At 44.5% G+C, this 20,708-nt stretch overlaps 1 protein-coding gene across 3 annotated transcripts in view; it reads right to left on the bottom strand.

Moving 5' to 3' along the window:
- Positions 1-20,708, bottom strand: part of MCM9 (minichromosome maintenance 9) — a 169,451-nt gene that overhangs the window by 70,990 nt on the left and 77,753 nt on the right. For all 3 annotated transcript variants that reach the window (XM_087697773.1, XM_087697775.1, XM_087697772.1), the window contains exon 8: positions 6,802-6,899. In XM_087697773.1, the coding sequence (XP_087553899.1) occupies positions 6,802-6,899 (98 nt within the window). The remainder of the gene's footprint in view (positions 1-6,801; positions 6,900-20,708) is intronic.

The raw sequence follows: 20,708 nt of genomic DNA, 5'->3' as shown, positions 1-20,708 counted from the left end.
GTTGTCGCCCAGCCCCCCACTCTTGCCAGTGTTCAGCTGCCATCATCTTCAAGAGTTACATTGCTGTGTTTACCAACTGCAACCCCACAGATTGCTCCGTTTTGATTTCCAGCCTACTGCCCTTCCATTTCCAACATCAGCCTTATTTGTTTTTGCATCTACAGCAAATAGTTTTTGGGTTTTCAGCACTTTTCTTCATCGGCCTCTACTCCAACTAGTGGTTACTACACTCATGATCCGTCTTTGGTGGATGACACACATCGTCACCTCCCTCAACCCACTCCCACTCCCTCAACCCACTCATGAGCCAGTGGCTATAGGATAGCTCTGCCCTTGAGCATTCTGCACATTTTCTCATTCATTTACAGCATTGATTCATTCACTTCAGAGTTCTCTTTCTTCTCTACTTGTGTTTGTATTTTTGAGTTTTACATTTTGCGTCTTGCATTTAGGGTCAGTGTTTATTGCATTACTATCTGAGTTATTGTGTTTCAATTGTGTTCGTACATTCTGTGTTTTCTCTGTGCAAACCCTAGCATATCTTCACAAGGGGGCAATTCAATGAGCCTGCTATAGGCCATTCACAACCAAATTCTTCCTTACTTACAAGTGAGTCATCAGAGGTTCGACACAGCCACAAAGTATTTTCAGCTGCCTATTGACAGCCCCTCCACCAGCATATAAATTAGAGATTGCTAAATAAATAGTTTTGTTAAGAGTTACCCAGTGGCATCTTCATTTGTTGCCGCCTTCCTAGAGAACTTGTTACAGATATTGAACTCTTCAGTGCCTTGAGGACACTGTCATGTCATAAATCCACAGATTCATACACTCTCAAGGCTGATTTATTTTCAAGCCTGATGTATCTGGATGCCAAAATTGGAGACCTTCCTGACATAAGGAAGTAGAGACCTGTTACTTTACTCGGCACAGCATATAAGACTCTAGAGTAAGGCAATTAGTACTGGATTCTAGAATAAGACCATTAGTCTAAGGCTTCAGGGTTTTTTTTAAACCAGAAAACATTCCACATGAACAGGTTTTCTCAGAGAAAGGCATATTGTAAACAACCCAGTTACACTTTGGGAAGCTTACTCTGTTGCTGGACTTCATCAGGAAAATTTAGTGGAGCAGAGTCAAATTGTGATTCCAGCCTACTGTCCAATTTAGTATGTGCTGATTGACACATCAGAGCTGCCCCATTAACGCATATATATCTTTTTCATGCCAAAGGTTCTGAGCCGTTTCCTCCCAGCTCAAGTAACTGAACTGCATCACCTTCATTTGCAACTTCATATATTTGAATTGCTAGATGTTAAATTCACGCATGACACTGTTGAGGGGATCTAGCCAACTGCATTTGAGTTTGTTGGGTATTTCACTTACACCTATTTCACTTACGCCTCACTTACGCCTACGCTCACATAGGAGTGTCAGTGAGATCAGTAGGACACTAGGGCACTTTTTACTCTCGGTACGAGAGGTTTTTTCCCCCAAACTTATTGTCTTATTTCATATGTGCTTATGTCACACTTACGGGCACTTATCGTGTTCGGGTGTGAACACCCCCTACAACCCTAAGGTTTAGGGGGTTGTACCTTGTACTTTCAAAACACACACTCTTTCAGTCTATTGCAATGGGTGTCGTGCTTCACTCTCACACTTTCTACTGCATTTTGTGCTGAGCTTCAATCCTGTCTCCATCTCACATTTGGTATCAGAACATTGGCTTCTGTTCAGCTCAGCTCAGGTTCTGCTCAGCTCCCCTCAGCCTCCAGGAGCTTCTTGCTCTAGTCCAACTCTGCCTTGGCTGTGTTCAATCTCAGCGCCAACTCCTGTCCTTACCCTACCAGTCAGTGTCAGGTTGTCCACCAAAGCAGCGCCAAATTCACCACGGCCTGCAACCCGCCAGGCTGTGCTGCGCCACGCCAACTGCCCTGCCACATTGCTGAACGCCCCGCCAGTGCCTACTAAGCGCCACCCGTAAGCAGCGCCACCTGCGTCTGTTGCACGCCGCCGCGAACGCCGCCTACACCTGAGAGCCACCCCCTACGCTGCCCGTCGTCTGGACTGCCACCGCCCGCCACAACCTCCTCCAGCACCTGTACCTACGCCTGCGACTGTCGCTAGCTCATCAGGAGCTACCGCCTATGCCTGAGCTCGCCACACCCTGTGTCACGCCAATAAGGAGTGTCATCTGCACCTATACCAAGTCGACTGACATTTCAAAGGTTTTTTTTTTTAGCCTTTTCATTCCAAAATACATCTCTGGACAAGAGGACTCCAAGCACAGAATTCTGGACACATGTCAGAGACACAGTTGATGCAAATTTCTGAGCAAACTTATCAAAATTTTTGGGGCTTTTGTGTATTTTTTTAGGACATTGGCACATGTACTGCAGTTTCACTCACTAATAGACTGTTTTGGAAAAAGTTGGGGCAAGAAATTTTGGGAATTTTGCTGATACAGTGTTGCTGAACACTGAATGCACCTTGGACTGCGTGCATTACAGACAGTTTTGACAGAATGCACCTAAGTGTACTAATTGCAGCAAGTTATCTGCTGTAATTTCTCGAAATTTTGAGATTTCCAGTTTAGTCCAGCTTGGACATTGCTCTTTTGCTTCTTTTGGTAATTGATTATCATGGCAAATCAGGGAGAAGATGTCTTTACATATGTATCCAAGGAGGACAAATTGGATGGTAACAACTACTCACTTTGGTCCTTCATGATAAAGAATGTGCTTGTGGCAAAAAATCTTTGGGATTATATCAGTGCAGAAGAAGTTCGGCCCGGAGTTGTGGCTCCAGCTACTCCTCTAGGAGGATATGCACAACGGCACCTTAGCCTGCTCAACTTCAATCACTTCCCCAAAGATCAGCAGCTCAAAAAGCATGGGATACAAGGGATGCACAAGCCTTGTCACTGATTGCATTGGCAGTTCAACGGTCCATCATCCCCCACATTCGTTCAGCAGCTTCTTCACGAGAAGCTTGGCTAACTTTGGAGCAGATGTTTGCAGGCAAGAAAGAGACTCGCATCTCTTTCTTAAAGAAAGAGCTAGAGACATTGAAAATGGATGAGGGTGATTCTATTCAGGATCACTTGAACAAAATTCAGGACTTGCATGAGACACTCATGAATGTTCATGAGTACTATTCAGATGCACAAATGATATCTACTACATTGAACTCATTACCTCCTTCGTACTTGGCTTTTCATACGGCCTTAAACCTCACCATGAGGATTTCCGCACAGCTGATCACTTTTCTTCAGTTAGTCAGTTTGCTTCTAGAGGAGGAGCAAACAAGAAGAAATAGTGGTGTGGATATCATAACCTCTGAGCAAGCTTTTATGGCTAGACAGAAGGACAAAGGCAGCCAAGTAAAGAATGCTCCGCAGAGCTCTGGGACTTCTCGCACTTCACAGCATAAGTAAAAAACAAGGGGGCACGCAAGCCAAAAAGAGCAAATGCCATTATTGCAAGAAGCCATGCCACTACATCACTGAGTGTAGAAAGCGCATCGATAAGGAGAAGAAGGAGTCAGGATTGTCTGTTTCTGATGCTCCTTCCACTACTATTGAGTCCATGTCCTTTGTTGCAAACAAGGACTATTGCTTTTACACATGTAGTTATGGCACTTCTTGGGCTGATCGAGCATTTAGCTCTACTGAGGATGCAGACACTTGGTTTTTGACAATGGTGCTTCTAGGCATATTACATCTCGCAAAGATTTATTTGCTTCTGTTGCTCCAGTTGGCAAGTCTGTACACTGTGCCAACAATGCATCATACCCTGTTAGAGGTATTGGAGAGATTGTACTCACAGCCATTGATGGCTCTATTCTCTGCCTACAGGATGCTTCATTTGTGCCAAGCATAAAGAATCTACGCTCTATTTCTTCTTTGGCACGTTGTGGATTGCAGGTCACATTTGATGATGACAGATGCATGGTGAGAGACAAAGAACACATGACTTCGGTCTTGACTGGCACTTTATGTCATGGGTTATATGAGTTGCATGCTCTGCATCCACTCTTACTCCTGCTATAATACAGGCAGAGTTATGGCATGCTAGGATGGGGCATGTAAACTTAGGTAGCTTGATGCTCTTGCAACGTACGCAGATGCTAGATGGATTACCTCTATTGGAGAGACCTCTTGAGCACTTGTGCGAAGGATGTATTTTGGAAAAAATGCATCGTTTTTCGTTTCCCGTGATATTGCTTTTAGAGCAACGGCCAGGTTGCAGTTAGTGCATTCAAATGTATGTGGGCCGATGCAGACAAAGTCATTGGGAGGATATTACTATTTTGTGACTTTTATTGATGACTTTACTCGATTTTACTGGGTCTACTCTTTGGTCAAAAAGTCAGAAGCGTATAATGCATTCTTGGCTTTTATTGCACTTGTTGAAAACCAATCTGGTTGTAAAGTTAAAACTCTCTGTTCGGACCGAGGAAGGGAATACATGCCCTCTATGCTGAATTCTTTTCTGAAGCAGAAGGGCATTGTCTATCAATAAACTACTACTTATACTCCACAACAGAATGGGTTTGCAGAGAGAGAATCGGTTACTCATGGAGATGGCCAGATGTATGCTGAAAGCAAAGAGCTTGCCACATAGTTTTTGGATGGAAGCTGTCATGTGTACTTGCCATGTTTTGAACAGATGCCCCACCAAAGCATTAAAGAAAATTATACCTTTGGAGGCTTGAAATAGCCGGAAACCTTCTGTTGGACACTTTCGTACCTTTGGGTGTCATATGCATGTACTTAGAAAAAATTTTGACAACAAGGCTGTCAAATGCATTTTTGTGGAATATAATAGTGAAAGCAAAGGCTACAGACTCTATGATCCTGTCTTTAAAAAGGTGTTTGTCATTAGGGATGTACTATTTGATGAAAAATTAGAATTGTCCCTTGCTGGTTTAGGCACATATCAGGCTACCCATGATGTATTTGAAGGGCTGCTGCCCATTACATTTGGTGATTCAGCTGGAGTTTCAGCAAGTGAACTCAATGATCAACCAACTGCTCCATTGGAAAATGCAGAAAATCAGCCATTGACTGATCTGAAAATTCAGCAAAGTGCTGAAACTGAAATTCAGTAAGAGCTTATGCATAGTCACGAGGCAAGACAAATGCCTAGATGGTATATACAGACTATGAAAGATAGTCATCTGGATGTTGGGTATTTCACTAACGCCTCACTTACGCCTATGCTCACATAGGAGTGTCGGTGATCGGTAGGACATTGGAGCACTTTTTACTCTCGGTACGAGAGGTTTTTTCCCCCAGACTTACTGTCTTATTTCGTATGTGCTTGTCACACACTTACGAGCACTTATCGTGTTTGGGTGTGAACACCCCCTACAACCCTAAGGTTTAAGGGTTGTATCTTGTACCTTTAGAACACACACCCTTTCAGTCTATTGCATTGGGTGTCGTGCTTCACTCTAACACTGTCTACTGCATTCTGTGCTTGAGCTTCGATCATGTCTCCATCTCACACAGTTCACCCTTGAAACCTTTTGATTGGTTGCAAGTGAAGAGATTAAGTGGAGCTGAATGATTAAGTCATCAGGTTTTTGAGAAGTAGATAATTCACATTTAATTGGTTTCCAGGCTTTGAATGGGTTCCAAAATGCACATGGGAGAGCTATTCAGATGCCATGTGAGCACTGCTATTTAAGGAAGGAGAAGATGGCTCCATTGTTCAAAGTTCACAGCTGTCATCAAAGCTTTGTCCATTTATTCTCCTGGATACACGATGGTATACTACTCCACCATTGGAACTTTCTCTGCTCCTGCTTGGATCACCTTAAACACCTCATTCGTAATCTGCAGAAGATGGTCAAATCTTATTCGTACCCTTTGGAGTCCTTGGGACAAGATATAAATGCCTGCCTGGACACTGGGCCCTTTCCTGGTGAAACATTATTCTGCAAATTTCTTAGTTGTGTCCTCCTCAATGGATATTTCCTCCCCCTCCTAGTTTCTAGCCATTTGGCTTTTGTAACTATTCTGTCCACCCCTGTGGAGTAATCAATCTTCTGTATTGCACTTTGGTGCTTCGTATTGTTTGCTTTTAACTGACAGGAGGAATCTTTTCAAAAAAAACAGATTTTCTCAAGTAGATCTATTGGAAGACCATTTCTTTTGATTGGAGAGGCACTATGTTGTCACAAGTGGGTCTGGGTTATTGTACCTAGGTGCTTCATATTGTTTGCTTTTAATTAACAAGAGGAATCTTTTCCAAAAAACAGATTTTCTATAGTAGATCAGCTGGAGGACCGTTCTCTTGGTTGCAGAGGTACTATGTTGCCACAAGTGGGTAATTTTGTTGTAAAGAATCAAAGAATGTGTGATTGAGTACTTCCTAAAATGAAAACTGTAGCACATATGCATTGATTAGATCCACATACAGTAGTAAGGAAGATGTACTCTTCAAAAACATGAGGAAAATGTCTTAGATTGACAAACCTTAATGCAGTACCATCTCCAGAACTAGAACAAGGCTATCGACTATACAAGTAGAGTAAGCAATTAAGGCAATTGGTTTGTTCAGTACTCAAGTGCATCCTAAAGTTCTTGATATCATTTCTACTGTTTACTGATTCATCCTTCTTGACATGTAAACCCTTTACAGAAAAAGCATCGTAAATAGAGAGAATTAGAATTGGCCTTTGAGCATTTCTACATCTAATGCTGCATAAACTTTCTGAGCTGCAAACAAATTGATAGTCTTGAGTCAAAATGATGTCTTGTATATTACAATTTTTCACATCATACATTACCCTTGAATGGAGTATGCACATATTGGTCCCAGAACTGTTGAAACCGCCCCAGAACTTCCTCAGGTATGTCCTCGGATGAACGAAACTCATTGGATTTCCTGCAGAAGTTGCATACAGTTAAAGATGTTACCAAGCACATGCAGATCATGCAAACTAGATTTTTCCTTCTAATGAAAACATGCACACGATGTCCAAATAAAAAATCATTTTTAATGACGCTGACCCAAAGGGGCAGCGACAGTACAGTGTCCTGATAATACCCATCCCACCATCAAGCACTTAGTTGAGAGCAATATACATGCCACAACCACTTGAAATGAAAGAGAGAGAGAGAGAGAGAGAGAGAAGCGCGATGGCGAGAGAGCACGCGATGGTGGATTCCGCCCTGCCGCCGGCCGTCTGACCTGCGCGTCCTGCGTGTGGTCGTCGCCCGTCAGCGCTGTGTGTCAAGGTCCCTGCCGCCGTCAGATCTGGGCCCTGTGGGCCGTCGCCTGTTAACCCCCCTAACCCTGCCGTTGCCTGTCAGAGAGAGCTGCGCCCTGCCTGAGTTCTCCCCTCAGGCGTTTGCCGGGTTCGTTCTGCCCATTCGCCACAGTGTTCCACGCGCTGGTCATCCTGTGACTACCCTGTCGACCCCTGCTGCTTACTGGCTGCAACCTTCCTTTTGGGATCGCCCTGGTTCGCGAGCGAGAGAGAGAAAGTGCGAGCCTGCGCCTGCGCGTGTGCTGCTCGTGTGACGAAGGCCTGTGTGCATAACTCTGCGCCCCTGTGGGACTGCAGCCTGTGAGCCACCCGTTTGCATCTCAGCTGCCTGCCGCCTGAGCTCCTGGCTCTGCCTCTGACCTGCACAAGTGGTGATTCAACATGGCTGGTCTGGATATGGCTTTTATCGACCAAACGGTGGCAGCCCTTGGTCCTGATTCTGATACAGAGGAACCAGAGGATATGGTTCATTGCACAGAGGAGATGCCCCTGGTCCTGATTTCCAGCCTGCGGGCAAACGCACCAAGCATACTTCGGAAGCGACAATGGATCATCAGGAACGTTCTTATGCTCAGGTTGCCTTTGATTCTGTGGATTCTCAAGATGTTGACTGGGAGCATTTGCTGGAATTTGCCAACACTCTGCTTGGCGATTATGTCCAACATAATCATGAAGCTTTTTCTGACTCTGGAACTGAAGATGTGCTGGAAGCCACGGTGGACCCGAAAAATGTCTTGCGCTCATTTTCGGTGTTTTATGACCGTGCTGTTATACTCTTCTTCACTGGCAAGATCCCAGTGCTTTCCCATATTCGCCAGTGGCTGCACAATCTACTACAAGGGGAGTGTGTTGAGGAGATTTTTGTTGGGCCCTGAGGCTTCTATGAGGTACTGTTGAAATCTAGGAAGCACCGTGCTGATCTCCTATCTAAACTGCCATTGTTCTTTGATCACCGTTTCGTCCATGCTGTGCCATGGCGCCCAATGGCAGATTTTCAGCGCTTGCTTCAACGTGAATGCCCTGTGTGGGTTGAAGTGGAAAATTGTCCGGCTGTCTATTGGCCACTGTTAAAGGATGCCATGGCCGCTCTGGGCACTGTTCTGGTCCCCCCGAGCCTTAGGGCCATGAATCGTAACCGTTTGTGTATGTTATGGGACATTGCTAGGAAAAGGCCTGCTTCGTTACGTCTTAATTGCTCTGGCATGCATCCTTTGCACTTTCGTTTGAAATGGGGCAACTTTGCAGGACATTGCTTTTCGTGTGGAAAATTGGGGCATTTTATGGCCGAATGCCCAGAGAAGCAACAGACTTCAAATGCTGAGCATGTTGCGCTGCCCATGGAAGATATGGTGTGTGATGCTCCGCCGCAGAATACCACCCAGCCACCTAAAGTTTTGGATAAAGGTAAACAACATGTTTCGGGTTTGGATTCCTGTGGCAATGACTGGGTGGATGTACGTGCAAAAAAAGGTAAAAGGTTTGATGCTGGCCTGGCGGATACTGGGCCTAATCCTTCACAAGATTCCATGCGCACTTATATGCGCCGGAAAGAGGTGTTGTCTTCAGAGCATCCTGCTCATCCTATGGTTTCTTCTACACCTCGTAATCAGTCTACTAGGAAAGTATATTCGGACGGTCCAAAGGGCCCACCTGTTAAGTTGGCTTTTGATACTAGAGGTAATGTGATTACCCCATGGGATCGTCGTTATCCCCGCTCCACCCCCAAGACAGTGGATATTCCGTCTACCTCTAAAGCCGGCCGTCAGAACTCTTTTGCCGTGTTAGCTAATTTTTTGGATGAGGGAGTCCTTGACATTCTAGCAGAAAAGGTTAAATCGAGGCAAACAGTGCCTCGTTCCTGATTTTCTTTTGAATACACATGAAGATAGCCACGTGGAATGTGCAAGGCATTTGTTCTCACCATAAGCAACATGCCATGTGGACTGTATTGCATGAGAATCAGTGGGATGTCTTGTGTGCTGTTGAGCACAAGAGTCACAGTGAAGCAGGAAAAGTTGTGGATTGTCATGCGTTTCGCTTGTTTTATGCAAGGACGCATGCCATGCATTATTCTGGTGTGCTTATGATTGTACATGAGAAATATCAGCCTGTTCTTATTAAAAATTATGTACGTGGCCGTTTTGTGGTGATTGAAGTTTTATTTGAAGGAGACATCTTATGGTTGTTGGGCCTCTATGCTCCGAATGACCCGATATCCCATCGATATCTTTGGAATACTTTGCAGACCTCCTTGTCACTTGGCAGACAGGGTTTTTTGATGGGGGATTTTAATATGTGTGTTGATTCTTCACAATCCACATCAGAACATTCGGTGATGGACGCTCTGGAAAGTCGTGTGTGGAATGCTTTTGCTCTTGCTGTACTTAAGCAAGATCTCTGGTCTTGGCTACACCCTTCTTCTACAGGGTTTACTTTCCATTCTGCGCAGTATGCAACTACATGGTCGCGGTTGGACCGCATGTAATCATGCAAGATGATGATTTTCTTCCTGAGATACTGGAAATGAAAGTGTTGCAGCAATATGCCTTGTCGGACCATTTCCCTCTACAGCTTGAGATACTTGCACAACCCATTGCACCTTTTAAGTAATTCCTGGATAGACTCCCATTGCGCGTCAACTCCTCTTATTTGAAGCATTCAATCTTTCAGGGCTATATGCAACAATTGATTGAAAGATTCTTATTGGACTTCGCCGAGAGCAATGCTTCTTTTGAACGTTGGCTCTCTAATGTGCAGCGGGTTGCTCGGCAGTATGGGATCCATCATGCCTCTCTTTGTCGGCGGCGTCGACATGCAGCGGAGGACTTACTAGCTTTGGTTCGTTCTCTGCTGGTGGACACTCCAGATGATGTATTCCTGCTGTCATTGGCGATGCGGTTGGTTGATCTTATTAAAGAGTTTCAGTTGAAATCTTATCAGCAAGCCAAATTGCAAAATTTAACTCAGAATTTGCAAGACAGTGCTTGTCAGACTCATAAGTTCTTTCGAGCTCTACAAGCATCTCCTGCTCGAGAAAATATGACTAGACTCTAGGATCCAAAAGGTCGAATGGTCATTGATCCCCACACTATTGTGAATATGTGCAATAATTATTTTATAGACCTTCTTGGTTCTTCTCCTTCACCTTCTGACCAAGTTACTCATGCACGCTCAGTTTTCTATGATTTTGTCTGCAATCAGGTTCCACTTGATATGCAAACTACTTTGGGGACAGATATTTGTGAGGCGGAGGTTATGGATGTTCTGTTACACCTGCCCAAGGATAAAAGTCCCGTTTGGGATGGTCTCACCAATGAATTCTTTGAGATTTCTGCTATGGTGAAACCATTAACGGCTATGTTTCAGCAGGTTTGGGAAACGGGGTTCATGCCTTCCTCATGGAAAGAAGGTCTTATCAAACTACTTCCAAAAGTCCCTTCGCCGTCAATGTTGAAACATTGGAGACCAATTTCTTTGATGGGTTCGATGTATAAAATCTTTTCCAATGTGATGGCGAAATCGGCTTCACAAGCATCTTCCGACCATTGTGCATCCTCTTCAATATGGTTTCATTAAGGGCCGAAACATTCTGCACAATATCTTAAATGTGCAAATGGCTATTGACTATGCAAGGCACTCTAATCAGCAAGTGGTATTGATTCAATTGGATCTGGAAAAGGCTTTTGATTATTTAGACTGGTCTTTCATTGCAGAACTTATGTCTACTATGGGCTTTGGTACTCGGATGTCCCGCTTGATCTACACCATTAGTACTGCGGCTTCTTCGCGAGTTATGCTAAATGGTGGTGTTACCGAGCCGTTTGTCCTTGCACGCTCTGTGAGACAAGGTTACCCTTTGAGTCCTCTCTTCTTTGCCCTTGTAACTCATCCGGTTCTTTTGATGTTATCTTCTATGGCAGCTTCTACTCAGTTGGCTGGATTGTCCCTTCCTTTTGGACAGCACTTCATTACTCAATCTTTGGCTGATGACAGCTTTATGATTTTGCGTGCGGACGAGGACAATCTTCGCAAAGCATTAGATGTTTGGACGCTCTTTGGTCATGCTTCTGGTCTTCATATCAATGCTTTCAAATCAGCCATTCTCAGTTGCACGGAGTCCGATTTACAGTCATTGGGCTGGCAAGGACAGGTTGTTCACCGTGGTTCCATTGTCCGGCATCTTGGGTACCCTTTGGGTGTTGATGTTCGGCCAAAGCAACTTCTCGAGTGGATTTCACAGAAACTGAGAGCTAAGTTTCTGTATTGGAAGTCGCAAGCTTGGCCCGTTCTCCTTTCCAAATCATACTCCTCCAGGTCGGTATTTTATTTCAAAATCATACTCCTCCAGTACTTCAATCCACCGACGTTGCCTCATCTTGAGCTCGTTCTGGATAAAGATCCACTTGAGACTTTTATGATCCGTCACTAGAGTAAACTTGTTACCCAACAGGTAGTGTCTCCAAAGCTTTAGAGCATGGATGACAGCTAACAGTTCTAGATCATGGGTAGCATAATTCTTCTCATGGCTCTTCAGTTTCCTTGAAGTGTATGCTACAAGATGACCTTCTTGCATGAGCACACATCCTAAGGCAAGCGTGCTAGCATCAGTTACTACTTCGAACTCCTTACTGAGGTCCGAAAGTTTTAGGATAGGTGCTGATACCAAACTTTTCTTTAATCTATCAAAGCTAGTTTGTTCGGCAGTTGACCATGCAATGGATGTTTGCTTCTTCAGTAGATCCGTCAGAGGTGCTGCAATCAAAGCATAGTTTTTTATGAAGACCCTATACCATCCTGTCAATCCAAGAAAACTGTGTATTTCTTTGACAGTTGTTGGTATTGGCCATTCTAGAACATCTCTGACTTTGGCCGGATCCACTAAGATTCCTTCTGCTGATACGATAAATCCCAGATATTCAATCTGACGTTTGAAGAATGCATACTTCTTCATCTTAGCATAGAGCTTGTGTACCCTCATTGTCTCAAGGGCAATCCGAAATTGGGGTTCATGATCTTCCTGTTTGGAATAGACTAAGGTGTTGTCGAAGAAGACGAATACGAAGTCATCAAGATATGGCCTAAAGATATCCTGCATTAACCTGTTGAAGGTGGCAGGTGCATTCGTGAGCCCGAATGACATAACTAGGAACTCAAAGTGTCCATATCTTGTATTGAAGGCCGTCTTTGGGATATCTTCTTCCTTGATCCTTATCTGATAGTAACCAGACCTGAGATCAATCTTGGAGAAGATCTTCGCACCCTGAAGACGATCAAGAAGCTCATCTATTCTAGGAATAGGGTACTTGTTCTTAACAGTTGATTGATTCAACCCTCTGTAATCAATACACAGTCGAAGCATTCCATCTTTCTTTTTCTGGAACAGCACCGGAGCTCCCCATGGTGAACTGCTAGGACGGATGTAGCCCTGATCTAGCAGTTGCTTGAGTTGCTCCTTCAGCTCAATTGCTTCCGGGATGGACATCCTATAAGGTCTCTTTGCAATTGGCGCAGCTCTCGGTACGAGCTTGATCTCATGATCCACTTCTCTTTGAGGCGGGAGTTTTGTCAGCTCTTCAGGAAATACGTCCGTGTACTTCTTTAGCCATGAAGGTTCTTCACTTGACTCCTGCTTCTGATCTAACTTATTGAGCTTAATCAAGTAGACAGGTAATCCCTTTCTAACTCCCTTTATAATCCGAGATGCTTTAGCCAATTGAATTTTCGACTTTCCAGCCTCTCCTTGAGTTGTGACAAATTCCCCTTCAGAGTTTCGAAAGGAAACTTGGCCCTTTCCACGATGAATGTGGGCATCCTTAGGTTTAAGCCAATCCATTCCGAGTAAACACTCATGGATACCTAGGTTCATGACCCTGAATTTAACCGAAGTCGTCTTTCCTCCCAGAAAGAATTCCACCTTAGCAGTTTGCCTGGTGCAAGTGACCTTACGACCATTTGCTAATTCCACAAGCAAGGTAGGTGCTTCTACTGTGGCTATTCCTAATCTTCTTGCACAAGCTGGTGAGATAAAGAAATGTATACTGCCACTATCAATCAAGGTTTTGAAACTCGCCCTTTCAAACTCTGCTTCCATGGTCGGATCTTCTTCTTCGTTTATTTTCCTATTGGCAACACAGGTGGTTCTTCCTCTGCCTTGGGTGGCGGCTCCTTGGCCACGGCCAGGTCCTTGGAAAGGTGCTTGACGATGTCCTCCGCCAAGCTTGGGACATTGCCTTTTGAAATGACCGGGCTCGTTGCAGTGGAAACAATGGAGATTTGGGCCATTGCTTTGGGTAGGGACAAAGTTGTTGACATTATTAGTCCTTGCTTTCTTTCTTTGTCCCCGGTTTTGACCTTGAACTCTCTTCACTTGGGGCCTATATGCTCCTCTGTTTTGGTCATTATAAGACCAAGTTTTGTTACTTCTTGGCCTAGCCTGCACCTCCTGAATTATGGGCGCAGCTCGTATGAGTGCATCGTGTAGATCTGTTGGGCGCATAGATTCGAGGCGGGTATTCACTAGTGGGTTTAAACCAACACAAAATTTCGACACCTGTTGTGTCATGTCGATCTGTGGCGCATATTTCAAAAGTGAGACAAATTTTGAGTAGTATGCGTCAAGAGTGAGTCCTAGCTGTTTCAACTCGTAGAACTCATTCACTTTCTGCGTGCGATATGCAAGTGGTAAGTATCTTTCTTGCACAGCTTTCTTCATCTTTTCCCAGGTAACGGATCCTTCCGAGATCCCTTGATCTCTGCATCATTGCTTCTACCAAAGCCTGGCTTCACCAGTGAGCTTCAGCTTAGCGAGCATAGCCTGGTTGGCGGGTGCAGTACCGGCTGCTTCAAAGTAATCTTCCATGGACTCTATCCAAATCTCAACATCCGCTTGGACAGTCCTTTCTTTTCCGTCAAACTCTGGCGGCTTGATCTGCTTGAGAAGAAACTTCTTATCCTAGATCACGGCCGTACTTGATGTAGGGGACGAACTGGGAATCTGTACCTGGGGTTGTGCCTGGATAGAGGATTCTTAACATTATAACTCGCTAATCGTTATGATTTATATTTCATACCCAATTCAGCTATTATTCAAGAACCCTAGCCACATAACTTTTTATCAATTCTCATAGACAAGACAGACATTGATAAAAAGAAGTCTTATTTCATTTATATGGGCATAGCCCTTTCGGAGTACAATATTTCCTGGGATGATAGAGCAACTGTTACATTTAGTTCGGGGAGAATAATGTTGTGTTACATTTAGCTACGGGAACTGGATAATAGTATGGTTTCGGGTCATGGATCTTTAAGAATCGGTAAGTCATCAAAAGATTAGGGTATCCTTTCCTTTGGTATCCATTCTTCTCGTAGCGTCCCAATACCTTGATTCTGTCGGCGGGGATTATGCGGGTCACTTCCTCGTATACATATGAGTTCAGTTCAACCCTCCGACCTTTGATATGTAAAATTGAGTTTACGTGAGCCTCCACAAAAATGAACAGCTTCACGATCTTCAGGTCCTCCAACCACTTGATCCTCTTTAGGTTGGTTCGAAGGTACACAAGCCGGTGGGCAGCTATGTAGTAGATTCCTGAGTCACCCATCCATCTCCGTTCCACGTACAAAGGCGATGGATTATAAATACGGTCTAGGATCTTCATCATATCGATTCTTTGTCGATAATCTGAGGAGTGCATCGTGGTCATAAACATGACTCGGAACACTAAGAACCTGTTCCATGCTTCATAATTCTGCAAGACAGCATCGAAAGCAAGGAAATGTTCTAAACAGCAACATTTGCTTTACTTCTTCTTATTAAGATTTCTTAAAAACAAATCCTTCGTTGGTTCGCTCTGATACCAACTGTAACGTGTCCACCTGTTCCCATCAAGACACGTCTTAGCAGTCCATCGGAAAGGAGGTCTAGAAAGCTCCGCCCAGCACTCCCATGGAATGTTGCGGGACTTGCGATCTAGGACTTTCCGCGTCTGCCACGTAGAGGAAGTATTCTGGCCATTCTCACTTAGGACCGACCTCAATCAGGGTTTCCCCTAATCGTCATTTCCTAAACGGCAACTAGCGTCGAAACCCAAGCGAACTACTTTACGCAGAAACGCCAGGGCCGAAGCGGATTCACGCTGCACTTGGTTCAAGGAGAATGGGAAACGAGAGGGATGCACGGCTCGACCTCTTTGCCATAAGGCATAGTCCCATTCCGTTCCCCTAAAACAGCATAAACCGGGATTATTATAACCTAGACTCTAGGTCAGCGCCCTTGCTATTCATTTCCTTTGAGAAGATCTCCTTGCTGTCCATTATGATTGAGAAAAGTTCCCGGCCAACCGGGACCACCCATCCGTAGGACGGACCCATGGCCACATCCACCGCACTTTCCTCAAGGTTGCTTTAGTTGTCTAATTACCTACCACATTTAGTTGGACATGCATCAAGCAACTTCCTTAATTAGCCGTTAGACACCGGTTCCCTCACGTAATCTTAGCACTTGACATAGAAAAACAGTGTGAAACAAGTTCCTTTTCAACAGGTTATCATATTTATCTTTGGAATACATTCATAAAGTCCAGCCCGCAGGCTTATCCATAATCCGCCCGAAGGCTATCCATAATCCACAGGGATTACTAATCCAAGATTCCGCCCGTAGACTAGTATGCGGGCCTCGAGATTCAATCCCGAGTCACGTTGGCCTCTTGTGCAAGGCCCCGAAGGCAAGGGATTTACGGCCAAAGCCCCCCCTGGCACCCAAGCGTCCTCCTGCTTCAAGTAGCGCTCAATGGAGAGACCTCACGCGGCGAGTTCGGTCCACGTTCCCGGCACGGCTAAAAACCCCCTTGGTTAGGGTTAGGCAGACAGTCGGGGGTAACTGAGGCTGCCCCTCCCTTCAGGCCTTCAACCTGAAGCATTAGATATCTTTTCATCCTTTAGTTCCTTGAGCAAACAAATCAAACAGTGCTCTCTAAACTGTTACAGGCACAATTATATCTAGTGGTCGTTATTTGGCCAACTGCTAAGAAGTGAATCCTTCTCTCCGAATGTATCCAGCATTCGATCCGGGATCAATTGCGACTTGGCAAGGTCCCCAAGGGTTTGTTTATTAACCCTTATGTCCTTGGGTTAGGGCCGTACCCTATTAACCCAACTTAACCAATACCTTAGGTTCTATTAACAGCAAATCATGGCGACCATGTCGCTCCAACCTATTGATTTTGCTTCCAAGCAAATATCTAATTCCCTTATCTTGGCAACTTTTTAACAGGATGACTACTCATCCTCTTGCAAGTTAAACTTGGCAAAAATCTACAAATCTCATTCCAAGGAATTGGCCATTCTCTTGTGATCAAACCACAAGATCATGCAACGTTGCAACTTGTTGCACAAGTGTCGCATCTATTCCATGGGATTATTTCACCCATCGAACGGCGTCTTCTGGTCACGGAATCATGATTAGATAAAAAGCAAGGTTTAGGGTGTCTTCATATCCAACCCATTCCCAATTGCACTAGGCCGACAACGTTCGGTCCTAGGGGTTCCAACTCAATCCGAGTTTCAACATTTGAACGAGTGATCCTTAGGGTAGAAACCCTAGATCGTTTCTTGCAAGTACGTCCAATAGTCCCTACATTCCGTAAATGTGGGCAGGACCTTTAGGTATGAGGGTTTCGACTTGGCAACAAGTGCAAAACTAGGTCAAGTCCTTAACGTGCTAAACCCTAGTTAGCACTTGGAGTATATTGTATCGATTTAACCATCCTATGCGAATCCTTTGCGGTTTAGGTATTTTGGGTAATCCAATTTACTTGTCTTACGACAAGGACGAACCATTCCTAAAGATGTTGTCTTGATCAAAGAGGGGAAAAACTAGTTGCATTACGTTACAATTCACATAAGCACGCGATTCATTGCCTCTACGTACGACTAGATTCGCAATCCCTAACTCTTCTTGTTAAGACCAAAACACATATTAAGTTACAGCATAATTTCCATTGATCCTACTAGAACATGCATTCACAATTTATGCCACTAAGCTTTTAAGGTTTTATGTTAAAACAAACCATGCAACCTTTCCTCGTGCGACGAATGGGCATTATGCAACCTTTCCTAACTACTACGTAGTTAAATGAGATTTATGCCAATTGAAGCTAGAGTTAACCTACTTCATGCAGCCCCTAGAATCTTTCAATGCCTTGCAATTTCCTATGGTTGATAACTACTTTTTTTAATGAATCATTACGAAGAAGATTTGTCTAAAAATTGCGACATGCGACTTAATCTTTCCATGCATAATCAAAGGTGTACTACAATAATTTCGACTTTGTAATGATAGTCATTAGTTGTTCTAGATTCGTTACTTTGCAATGCACAAAGGCAACTTGCTAAAAATGCATAGACACCTTATGTTCTTTTTCATTCATTCCATTGAAAAATACAAATGACCAATCCTCAATCGTAAGTTACTTCATTTAAAATAGCCAATGTATTTCAATCGCATCAAACTAGGTGGATTTGACAAGCATAAGTGCATCCTAATTCCATGAATTAACCATGCATAATTGCAATACTTCGACATAAATCAAAAATAGGAAGAAAACCTGGACTTGTGGGCTCGGTGAAATATCCACATGAATATTAGGAGATGATCCTCCTGCAGGTGCGCCTTGCGACTTTTTAGGGGCCATCATGATTTCGACTTCTGGTTTGCCTTCGTGGATTCGAACTAGTTGCCTTGGTTCGCAGCCTTATGATCTTTGGCCGTCTCCCTCGTACGCAGAGAATCCCTTCGAAGTACGGATCTTTGACAGAAGTGCCAACTTGCGGAATTTGGCTTGTGGAAGGCCTTAGAATTCGGACCTTGGGCCTTCTTTCTTTTGGAAAAAGAAGGGATTCGTGAAAGGTTCTTGTGAAGGCCTTGCGGAAACGGAGGCTTGAGAGATTCTTCTCCTTGAAATTACAGGCTAGGAATGGTTTTATGGGGCCTTGCGGGAATGGGGACTTTTAATCCCGAGCCTAGGGGGCTTGTGGGTGATTGGTGGGAAGGGCTTTATACTTATTTTCTTCAAAATCCCGGGGGTTAAAGATCTTGTGAAAGGTGTTTAAGGAACCCTCTTCTTCTCTACAAGACCCGAGGCCTAGAGGGCTTATGGGAGATTTGGTAGGAAGGCCTTACAGGCTTCCTCTTCGAAGCCCGGGGGGTAAAGATGATTGGGGGGGAATCTAGTGGGAAGGAGGCTTTAAATCCCGGGGGTAAAATGGACTTATGGAGGATCTGTGTGAAAAGGGGGTTAAGGAAGCCCCCCACCCCCTTAGAAGCTTCTTAGAAGAAGCTTCTAAGAAGCTTCAGGATTGACGTGGAGAGAGAAGGCTTATGGCGGTCTTTTCAGGAAACGGCGGCGGCCTGAGGTGGTGGACTCTTGGCGAACTGGACGGCAGCAATGGGGCCAACGTGCTGCAGCAATTACGGTGGCGACCTCTCTCTCTTACGGCGTCGGCCGTAGCTCCGCCTCCTCTCACATGATGACCTAATGCAGGCCGGCGCAGTCTCTCCTTTCTTCCACCTTCTCCTTAACCCCCCCTCCACAAAGGGGGGTTCTTATACTCCAAGGGGGAAGAGGGGACCTCCCCCCACGTAGCCCCCTTGCATGGCTTTCTTCCAAATGCAGCCCTACTAGCCCATCTCCCCACACTCCCTCTCCTCCAGCCGTGCATCCGCTGGGGGAGAAGGAATAGTAAAATAAATATGAAATTTATTTCAACATTATCCTCTTATCCTCCTCCCAAGAGGACGTTTTCCCGCAGATGATGCGGTTTTGAACCTGGGTCTCAGTTTACCAATGCGGGGTACTCCATTTCTCGCGTACGGTTATAGATCAACTGCCGGCACTGGTGATAATCTTTGCACGAGCTTACGGTGCGCGGGAGGTTGGTCTAGTAATATTTTTATTCAAATGGGAATATTACATAAATCTAGGCAAGCTGTGCCTGGTTCCTGATTTTCTTTTTGAATACACATGAAGATAGCCACGTGGAATGTGCGAGGCATTTGTTCTCGCCATAAGCAATATGCCATGTGGACTGTATTGCATGAGAATCAGTGGGATGTCTTGTGTGCTGTTGAGCACAAGAGTCACGGTGAAGTAGGAAAAGTTATGGATTGCCATGGGTTTCTCTTGTTTTATGCAGGGACACATGCCATGCTTTCTTCTAGTGTGCTTATGATTGTACATAAGAAATATTAGCTTGTTCTTATTAAAAATGTACATGGCCATTTTGTGGTAATTGAAGTTTTATTTGAAGGAGACATCTTATGGTTGCTGGGCCTCTATGCTCCGAATGACCCTTTATCCCGCCGGGATCTTTGGAATACTTTGTAGACCTCCTTGTCACTTGGCAGAAGGGGTTTTTTTATGGGGGATTTTAATGTGTGTGTTGATTCTTCACAGTCCACATCAGAGCATTCAGTGATGGATGCCCCGGAAAGTCATGTGTGGAATGCGTTTGCTCTTGCTGTACTTAAGCAAGATCTCTGGTCTTGGCTACACCCTTCTTCTACAGGGTTTACTTTCCATTCTGCATAGTATGCAACTACATGGTCGCGGTTGGACCGCATGTACATCATGCAGGATGACGATTTTCTTCTTGAGATGCTGGAAATCAAAGTGTTGCAGCAATATGCCTTGTCGGACCATTTCCCTCTACAGCTTGAGATACTTGCACAACCCATTGCACCTTTTAAGCAATTTTTGGATAGACTCCCTTTGCGTTTCAACTCGTCTTATTTGAAGCATTCAATCTTTCAGGGATATATGCAGCAATTGATTGATAGATTTTTATTGGACTTCGCCTCTGAGGACAATGCTTCTTTTGCACGATTGCTCTCTAATGTGCAGCGAGTTGTTCGGCAGTATGGGATCCATCATGCCTCTCTTTGTCGGCAGCGTCGACAAGCAGCGGAGGACTTACTGGCTTTGGTTCGTTCTCTGCTGGTGGACACTCCAGATGATGTATTCTTGCTGTCACTGGCGATGCGTTTGGCTGATCTTATTAAAGAGTTTCAGTTGAAATCTTATCAGCAGGCAAAATTGCAAAATTTGACTGAGAATTTGCAAGATAGTGCTTGTCAGACTCATAAGTTCTTTCGAGCTCTACATGCATCTCCTGCTCGAGAAAATATGACTAGACTCCAGGATCCAGAAGGTCGAATGGTCATTGATCCTCAAACTATTGTGAATATGTGCAAGAATTATTTTCTAGACCTTCTTGGTTCTTCTCCTTCACCTTCTGACCAAGTTACTCATGCACGCTCAGTTTTTTATGCTCTAGTCCGCAATCAAGTTCCACTTGATATGCAAACTACTTTGGAGACAAATATTTGTGAGGCGGAGGTTATAGATGTTTTGTTACGCCTGCCCAAG

Source organism: Lygodium microphyllum, chromosome 17 (genome assembly GCF_053477565.2).
Source record: "Lygodium microphyllum isolate KBCC chromosome 17, Lygodium_microphyllum_v1.1.10, whole genome shotgun sequence".
Classification (NCBI taxonomy): domain Eukaryota; kingdom Viridiplantae; phylum Streptophyta; class Polypodiopsida; order Schizaeales; family Lygodiaceae; genus Lygodium; species Lygodium microphyllum.
The sequence above is the reverse complement of the archived record's forward strand: the minus strand, read 5'-3'. Positions and strand labels throughout refer to the sequence as shown.